Source organism: Trichoderma citrinoviride (genome assembly GCF_003025115.1).
Source record: "Trichoderma citrinoviride strain TUCIM 6016 unplaced genomic scaffold BBK36scaffold_2, whole genome shotgun sequence".
In the NCBI taxonomy this organism is placed as follows: Eukaryota; Fungi; Ascomycota; class Sordariomycetes; order Hypocreales; family Hypocreaceae; genus Trichoderma; species Trichoderma citrinoviride.
Window position 1 is genome coordinate 2804265 of NW_020194710.1, and position 9410 is coordinate 2813674.

General features: G+C 55.0%; 1 protein-coding gene across 1 annotated transcript; it reads left to right on the forward strand.

The window, feature by feature from the left end:
- Positions 1-5041: 5041 nt before the first annotated feature.
- On the forward strand, positions 5042-8821 carry BBK36DRAFT_152179 (guanine nucleotide exchange factor; the record flags this gene model as incomplete). The annotated part of the gene is made up of 2 exons (XM_024897599.1): positions 5042-5698; positions 5735-8821. Exons 1-2 carry the CDS (start codon positions 5111-5113, stop codon positions 8819-8821), a joined length of 3675 nt encoding a protein of 1224 aa, XP_024753405.1. The 5' UTR covers positions 5042-5110.
- Positions 8822-9410: the final 589 nt, after the last annotated feature.

The window sequence follows — 9410 nt, forward strand, 5'->3', positions numbered from 1 at the left end:
CAAGGTGTGTTCAACAAGACTCGATGATACTCGAGTAACTGATATATGTGCATCATCCACCGTCGAGAAGCATTTCGTCACTGCGGCGTTGACTCAGGCTCGTCTCGCGCAGCGCTGCGGTACGCCAGAAGAACCGGGACCACAACGCCCTGGCCCCAAACTTCGACAGCACTAAACAACGCCACCTAAAGTGCCCAAGCTCTTCGCCTAGGGTTCCTGGCGACGGCACGCAGTCCGAATGAGCCGTACGAAGTATTGTGTGGCACGTTGCTGGCGCTGCTTCAGGGGCAGGCCGAATTCAGCGATAAGATTCTTGCGTTGTGAAAGCTGGCAAACCCGCTGGTTAGAAAGGTGCTTTTCGCACATGAGTTGGGCAAGAAATGCAGCTGTAGCACTTTGGCGGTTATAGTTATTGCCCAAAGAATGCTCCATTGCTTTCTCACACCGGTACAGGGTATGACACTTCCCCAGACCTCTTGGCCATCAAAGCACTCCCATCAGCAGCAGCTTACGCTCTGAGCATTGCACCACAGGGTTCAACCTCGCCGCCACAGGAGAAACTGGAAGGATGAACTGCTGAACTGTGCGGTAATGCGGCTTCGTTATGCCCGATGCCGCCCGCTGACGCTATGCCGTACAGCGAAAAGTACGAAGTACCGGTAGCGTTCTCAACTTGCCATGCTCCGCACCAGGGGTCCGGCTCAAGCAGCGGCGGGCCTGCGTTCGTCGATCTGGCGCGGCTTGATTGACAGCTTGAACGGCCTGTACGCCCAAGTCCCAATCGTCATGTACATACATACCAACAAGAACCAGACACAGCTCTACTAGCAGTGCCGATGGCCTACGCCAACAAGTAGACGTAGTATTACGGCACTCGCATGGGAGTCGTAAGTACCTTAGTCAACGGTACGACTGGTGGAGCGGGTAGGTATTTGCGTGCGTACGAGTACAGGAAGCATCCGCCAAGGTCTGGAGTAGGAAATCATGCCCCATGAAAAACCTCGCGGGTGATGCGGAGCGTGGAGAACAAGGACCAGACACTGTTGGTGATGGGGAGGTCAATCCTAGCATCGGTCACACCGTCAGCTGTAGTGACTCCCAAACTCTTGAGTAACGAGGTGAGAGATATAAACAAACGCCAATTCATTGCCGCCAGAACGAGCGGAGAAAGAACTCAACACACCGAGGCGTAAGTATTGATCAGGTCTGTGACTCGGTATCACTCCGTACGAAAATGCCTGTCGACGCAATCCGACCTCCACACTCGATGCGTCCACGAGCCTTGCACGTGGATTTGGCAAGGGACATATGCCAGGAGAAGAATGAGACGTTAGTGCCTCTGACTCGACCCTGAAGCAGTTCGCTTCTGCACAGCCAGGGAGTTGCCCCGCTGGGAAGCAGGGGATCATGAATTCTAGGCTGGGCCTCAGAGTCTTGACAGCCACAATGGGTTAATGAAACCTCAAAGCCGGAATTAGGCTTGACGGGGGATTCAGAACAGGAAATGAGAAGAATCGAAGCGGGGCGGGGCGGCGGTTTGGTCACCAAGTTTATCATCTGTGGAAGAGCTGAGGCGATGTCGTCACTATCCCGGGAGAGGAGGGATCTGCCATGTATGTAGACACATGCAGGGCCTCTCTATGTACTCGTATGTATAATTGATAAATGATGCATGACAAATGCCATATTGAGGTCGGCCCAGGAGCATCTTCGAAAGTTCCCACTCAGTGTAGTATGCCGGTGATACGGAGACTGTCGGACGAGAGGGGAGCTCGGGTTGTCGGTCCAGAGGGCCTCCGTGGATATCGAACTTCGCGGGCAGGCAAAGCAGCCAGGCAGGACATCATGCTGGAGCACCGGGATGAGCTTCTCCCCGCGTTGGCATGCATGCATGCATGCTGTTGGAGAGCCGCCCCTTACTCGTACGAAGTAGAGACCTCCAGGTCTAGTGCGATATGCGTGTCAGAGCACGAGGCCGCTGTTGACGACTGAACCTAGAAGACTGGGGATGTGAACGCTTGGTCAGAATCTCACTGCGATGAATCACATTCAGACATATGAAGTGACATGATGATCAGGTGCCTTGAAATCTGCACACTGCTTGTACATGTAATAGTACTCGGAGGTTGGTAAATGCTGGATTAGCTCCTTGATCCGTAAATCGATTCAGTATTACTACTCCGTAGTAGCTTTCCTTACACGTAGAATATGAGACATACAGTCATCTTGTATGCGGCTCAGTAGTATGGTACTACTAGCAGCTGTCTCGGAGCATGTCTGTGGCTGGGGGTGAACCACATGAACGGGACGTCCGTGTATGGACAAGGCTGGTCTGGGTGAAATAACTGAAACCACGGGCGGAACAACCATGCTCTGTTCGCATTTCGAAGCAAGAAAAAAAGGTCTTTGGAAAAGGCTCTTATCTCTCGACTAGCAGTGATGAAGTAGGCAAGTTCCTCAGTATTTGGAATATGATATTGAGGCAGTCCGTGGTCTTCACTCCCAGCTGAAGGAGTGCCTTGTACGTACTTCGGACGAAGTGCCAGACCATGGCGTTCGAACTTGCGAATGGCGACGACAATGAGACAATAGCCGCAGGGAAAGAATGTCCGCCAAGGACCACCTCACATATTGCACAAGGAGTACGATGTGGTAGTACTTCCAGGAGGTTGACAATGGCATCCATTTTTCATACTTTGGGCCATCGCCTCCCTGCAGCATCATTCTGATATTCGTATAAGTGTGGCGCAGGGTTCTCTGTGTGGTGGTGTGGTCATCAGGGTTGCTGAACGCGCCCTGGGCGCCCGCGGAGCTTTTGTAGGGAGAAAGTTAGTGACAATACTTGTAAGACGGATCTTACTCGATCTGATGCTCATCTGGCATCGACGCACAGCAGAGAGCAGAGCAACTTGCGCTCGTCCAGGTAGGCGTCGCCGCAATCAGTTGGCTGATTTGGGTCTCAGTTTTGACCGTTGTGCCCGTCGCATCGGGACACAATGACATCCAGTTGCTGGTGCTACGGAGAGCTTGAGAGCATAGGCCACATCCACATCCACATACAGCCGGGGCCACATTGTGATGCCGGAGGAGACGTCTGCATAACCCCTGCGTCCATCCCTGCCCACGTCCTTGGCAGTCCACCGGAACCCCTGCGGATTGGCCTCCTAGCGCAGGCGCTTGGCTGTTCCCCTGGTCCCCGGAGCCATCCAGCTAGGCCTTCTGTCACTTTGGCACCCTGGGCGAGGGACCTGGGTATCTGGTGATGCAGGCGGCAGCAGACATGTACTCTCTGCATCTAGGGGCGTGGATACGAGTTGACAGCCCACGCCTTGGAGGTGATGGAACAGACCAAGCAGCGAGTGATTGGTGGCAAGGCGGAACAGAACACGTTGGGTGGGTAGAACAAGTCCCAGTAGCTGCTCGAACATCTCTGCAGGACGGTTGGCGCCAGATGTGGCCCAATTCAATAACAGCAGCCTCCCCAGACGGCCGGCCGCGAGACGCCTGTCTACCTTTTCTCCCTCTCCTCTCTCTTTCCTCTCTGTACTCCAGCCTGTGCCTGGGACTTTTGCAACGGCAGCCTCTGTGAGCTTGGACCTGGACACCAAAATCTGTCGATAGGGGCGGGCCACGAAGAAAAAGAAGCAGCCGCCAATCGAGCGCCAGTCAGCCAGCCGCCGCCATCTGCGAACTATCAGTCAAGCGCCAAGCAGTAGCCTGCATACCTGTACGAGTATCACATCACGAAGCGAAGTGCAGTGCAGTGCAGAGTGCACAGTAGCACAGCCAGAAACGACGCACGACAACTGCGAGGCATCCGGCGTGGGAGGAGCAGAAAAGGGCTGCGGATCACAAAAAGCACTGGACGAGTCGAGTCGAGTCAAGTCCGGACGGAGTGACCGCTCTCGCTTCGCGCTCCAGGCCATTTCCCCCCTTCTCCGGGCAGCAAGCACGCTGTCAGCCCCCCCAAACCACCAAAACCCAGCGCCAGGGAGCTCCTGAACCAGCCAAGACTCCCCTGTTCGCGACTCGGATCGCCGCCGTGCATGTCGAGCGCATTCCGATTCCATCATCATCCATCCACTGAATCCAGCCGCCAGCACCAGAAGCCTCCTGCTCTGCCCACGAACCGCTCGACATCTCCGGCTTACGCGCCGCACCCGCTGCACGCGCCGACTCGAACCGCAGCCGATCGCAAGCAATTGATTGTTCTTCGTGTAAGTCCAGTCCGCTCCAGCGCCGGCCGTCAGCCCTGTCCGTCCTGCCGCTGTTCGCCTCCCCCTCATCCCCCATCAGCCCCCCCAGCCCGTCAGCCAGCCTCCGAGCACCAGCACGGGATAATTCCTGCGTAAGGCGGCGTCAAGATCGCGGAGTGGCCCTTGAGCTGCTGCCCGCCTCCGCCATTCCCGTCGCCATCGTGTGTTGTCACGGAAGCTGCCGGGCGAATGACTGTTGTTCATTCCTCGGCTCCGCCTCCCGCCTCCCACCACCTCCTTTCATTCCAGCCACGGCCCGGCACTGCTTCCCACAACATACTTGTGCCTGCAATTGTATCGAATCGACGATAGCTGACGCATCGTGGTATTGACCGATGACGCAGGCGATCAATCCATCAGACACGATACCAAGCCGGAACGCCAGATCTGGGGATCAGCAGGAGCAGCCCTCCGTGCTTGCTTACCTTACCTGGTACTTGTAGAGGCACTCTCCATATCCTCCCGCCATCATACTTCCAAGCCGTCGCAACCTGGGTTCCGCCACGACAACAGCAACAGCTCGACTGCCAATCCAGATAGCCGCCAAGTGCTACTCGGGTTCTTTGTTATTCTTGCCTCTTTTACGCAGTCGGCACGCCAAGAACCGCGACTCACAGACCAGCACCAGCAGCACCCTTTCTTTTGATCCCTCTGGTTTACTCGCCTTGCATAGCCCACCCAATCGCGCAAAACAAGACGACCACGACTGCTCCCCACCGTTGGATATCTACTGTGCTTTGCTCTGGGCCCGACATAGGTATCCCATTCGTATCTGATACTGTTTGCCCGGACCCGAACCCAAAGACTTGTCATCCGATGACCTGGAACGGCAACTAGCGTCCTTGGCCATCGCAATGCTGAGCGACAACCGCATGCGAGCGAGCCTGCAGGTGGCTCCCCTGGAGCTCACCAAAGCTCGGTCTGAAGAGACAAACAATGGCTCTTCTTCACACGATCGGGCCCCCAAAGGCGAATCAACCCTGGACAGTTCACATCTGCGCTCGCAGATGACACCGCCCGTTACGCCTCATGGCTCGCAAGAGGATCTCAGTCCCCGACCGGAATCTCATATACCACCCGTCTTCCACAACTTTCTCCGCGCCTTTTATCCCTTTCATCCGACTCTCGCAATGTCCGATTCAAGCGTCACTCTGCCACTGGATGAGGGAGACGTTGTTTTAGTGCACTCGATCCACACCAACGGCTGGGCAGATGGAACACTGTTGGCATCAGGCGCGAGAGGATGGCTTCCGACCAACTACTGCGAGGCGTACGAGCCCGAGGAAATGCGGAATCTCCTAAAAGCGTTGCTCAACTTTTGGGATCTGCTGCGGATCACGACCATTGACGAGGGACACATGTTTCAAAGCCAGGACTTTATGAAGGGCCTCATTGGTGGAGTGCGATATTTGTTGGCAAGTCCTCCCGCTACCTATTTGTTTGTGCCAATGTAGTTACTAACGTGCACCATGTAGGAGCGCACCCAGTGCTTAAACCGAGAGTCCATTCTCATTCAGCGGTGTGAAGCTCTACGAAGGTGCCGCAAATCGCTCCTTTCAGAGCTTTCTTCGCTCGTCAAGACGTCAAAGCAGCTCCAAGATCTCCAATTAGTGGCACTGGACTTCCCTGAAGAGATCAACGACGTCGTGGACACGATGATCTTGAAGGCATTCAAAATCATCACCAAGGGGGTTCGGTTTCTCGATGTCCTGGACGATGATAGGCGAGCTCACTCTTCTTCGCTCACAACTGAAACTTTGCCCCCAGTGATTGAGGAGACGTGCGTTCCTCCAACACCTCCCGCAGATAGGGCAGCATTTGGTGAGACGACATCAGCCGCTAGGGATGACCGTGCTTCCGCCAGCGCAGCTGCTGGAGACGCCGCTTCTCGTGCGTCCGGTGAGACCAACACCCTCGTTCGACCGGCGCAAAACAATCGCTGGAGCAGGCGATTGTCGTCCCTGAACGCGCAGGGTGGTCCTCATTCGCGGCCACACTCTCAAGCCAGCGTGAACCGCCTCTCCACGAACATGGCCCACAGGTTGTCGCTGGCTGGACCATCTCCGCTTTCTCGCCCTCATCACCTGGTATCTGAGCGTCTAAGCAAGAGTCATGACAAGTTTCTTTCGCATCTTGGCTCTTTCATTGGTCGTTTGCATTTGCAGTCTCAGTCACGACCTGAGCTTGCGACGGCCATCAAGCAATCCGCCCTTTCTGGTGGAGAACTCCTGGCAGTCGTGGATGCGGTTTGCTCGCAAAGCAGCTCCATGGTTGGCCCACTGGGATTGTCACGGGAGGCCTTGCTCGAGCGCATCCGGGACTTGGTGTTTGCTGCTCGAGACACTCTGGCGAATGCGGAGATAGAGGGAGCCGATATAATCCTGCCACAGGATAACACCATCATGCTCATGTCGGCGACAGGCTGTGTGAGAGCAGCTGGCGAATGCGTTGCCTTGACAAAGGGTGTGATCGAGAGAACAGGAGATTTCGAACTCGAGTCTGATGGCAATGCTCTTCAGTTAGACCTTAGCGTTCTGGACGCCACGGCGACAAGGTCAAGGACACCGTCGGTTGCAGAGAGATCCGACGTTGCCAGCATTGCCAGCTCCGCCCACACCACAGAGTCGAATAGCTCTTCCGCCAGGCGGCCAAGTGTAGTGGCACTTGACAAGCCTCTACCTCGTGTCCCCGAAAGCCAACCTGACGAAGAAACTACCCCCCAGGCCCAAACCCCCAAGACTTCTCGGCCTTCCTCGGTGGCGGAAGGAGCCGTATCTAGTCCAGCGTCCTCTGCTACATCAGTTGGCCGAACGCTCCCTCCCTTGCCCAGACTTACCACCACACCCATGCCCTACCAGAGTGCGGATGACGGCGGTTCAGCCCGTGGACAGGATCCCCATTCTTCCTTTGACAGCATGGCTGGCTCTAGTGCTGGCAGCAGCACAACCTACATGAGCAGGGATTCTGAAGTCAGCCTCGTCTCCCAGACCTCAACACGCGCCACTACCCCTGATCATACAATAGTTCCCCGGAGCCAACCTTCTATCTCTGAGTTGAGCTCTACAGGAACCCATGATGAGGACGCCGACGATGTCGAGTCCAAATTATTGATGAAGACCTATGCGCATGAGCTCGTTTTCAACAAAGAAGGCCAAGTGACGGGCGGCACACTGCCGGCATTAGTCGAACGCTTGACCACGCATGAGGCCACCCCTGATGCTACATTCGTCTCGACTTTCTATCTGACCTTTAGGCTTTTCTGCACGCCCGTACAGTTGACGGAGGCGCTCATCGACCGCTTCGAATACGCGGCGGAATCACCCAAGACCTCAAGCCCTGTCCGTCTGCGGGTATATAATGCCTTCAAGGGCTGGCTTGAGTCGCATTGGCGTGACCAGGCCGACCGTGATGCACTGAAGCTCATCATCCCCTTTGCAGAGGAGCGCCTCAACGCCGTCTTGCCCTCTGCTGGCACCCGGTTGCTGGAATTAGCGAATCGCGTATCTGGGGAGGGTGCGCTGGTGCCCCGGCTTGTGTCCTCCATGGGCAAGGCCAACACAGCCATCGGCCAATATGTGCCTGCAGAACTGCCGCTTCCCTCTCCCGTCATCTCAAAGGCCCAGCAGAACACGCTGCACTCCTTCAAGGCCGGCAACGCCTCACCAACCATACTCGACTTTGACCCACTGGAGCTCGCTCGTCAAATAACCATCAAGCAGATGAACATTTTCTGCTCCATCCTGCCCGAGGAGCTTTTGGCCTCTCAGTGGATGAAGAAGGGCGGAGTGGATGCCCCCAACGTCAAGGCCATGTCCTCCTTATCCACAGACTTGTCCAACATGGTTGCCGAGACGATACTTCATCATACTGAGCTCAAAAAGCGTGCGGCCGTCATTAAACAGTGGATCAAGATTGCACAGCAATTCCTGGAGCTACACAACTACGACGGCCTGATGGCCATTATCTGCACGCTTAACAGCAGCACCATCACTCGCCTGCGCAAGACTTGGGATGCGTTATCACAGAGGCGGAAGGACGCTCTCCGCAGCTTGCAGGAGATCGTGGAGCCATCGCAGAACAACAAAGTTCTTCGCACCAAGCTGCATGACCATGTCCCCCCTTGCCTGCCCTTCCTCGGCATGTATCTGACTGACTTGACTTTTGTGGACATTGGCAATCCGTCAACGAAGCAAGTATCGTTGGGCAGCGAATCTGAGGAAGACGGAGGAGGAGGCTTGACCGTTGTCAACTTTGACAAGCATACTCGGACAGCCAAGATTATCGGCGAGCTTCAGCGATTTCAGATCCCTTACCGGCTGACTGAGCTGCCTGATATGCAGGAATGGCTGTCCGCGCAGTTTCAGCTCATCCGCGAAGGAGACCACGGCAATGTCCAAGTGACATACTATAGAAAGAGTCTCCTGCTTGAGCCTCGCGAAACGGCAGCGAGACGGGACTCTGAAACGCCGGCTGGAGCTGCGACGTTATCAACTCCATCTACCCGAACAGATCTCTTTGGGTGGATGACGCGAAGTGGCCAGAGTTCCACACCAACACAACCTTGAAGGGATCAAGAGCTGCTGTCTCATAACTCTCTCTCGCCTGCCTCTTGATTTGTCAAATGAAATCTCGAAACCTCACATACCGGCCTATACGCACATATACATCGCTAACTACATTTGATTTCGATACCCTGTCATTGTTTCTGGTTATATTCTGTTTCATCCTGGAGCGCGGCACTCATCCTTGGAAGCTCTGATCAGCGTTACAACGCTTATTTATCTGGGCAAATGTTACACTTCCTCTGCGGTGGGAAGCTTCAGTCAACGAAGCCTTTATAATGCCATTAAGGGCTTTGTCCTGGATGATGACGTCTCTGGATGTGTGTTTTCTTTCACCTCAATGACGAGGATTGTTGAATATGGGAGAGTTGCGGGGAGGTGTCCTGCTTCACCCCTCTCAGTTCCTCTCGCTTCATGATGTAACTCTTTTTCTGTTTCTCTTGTTCTATTCGTGGGCGGGACGTGGTGGTGGTCTTGGAGTTGGCGACTTTGCTTTCATTTTCTTTAATCGGACGGACGGGGCGTTGGAACACAAAAGGGCTTACAACGGAACAAGTCCGACTGATTGAGATGATAATGATCTGTCCTTTTT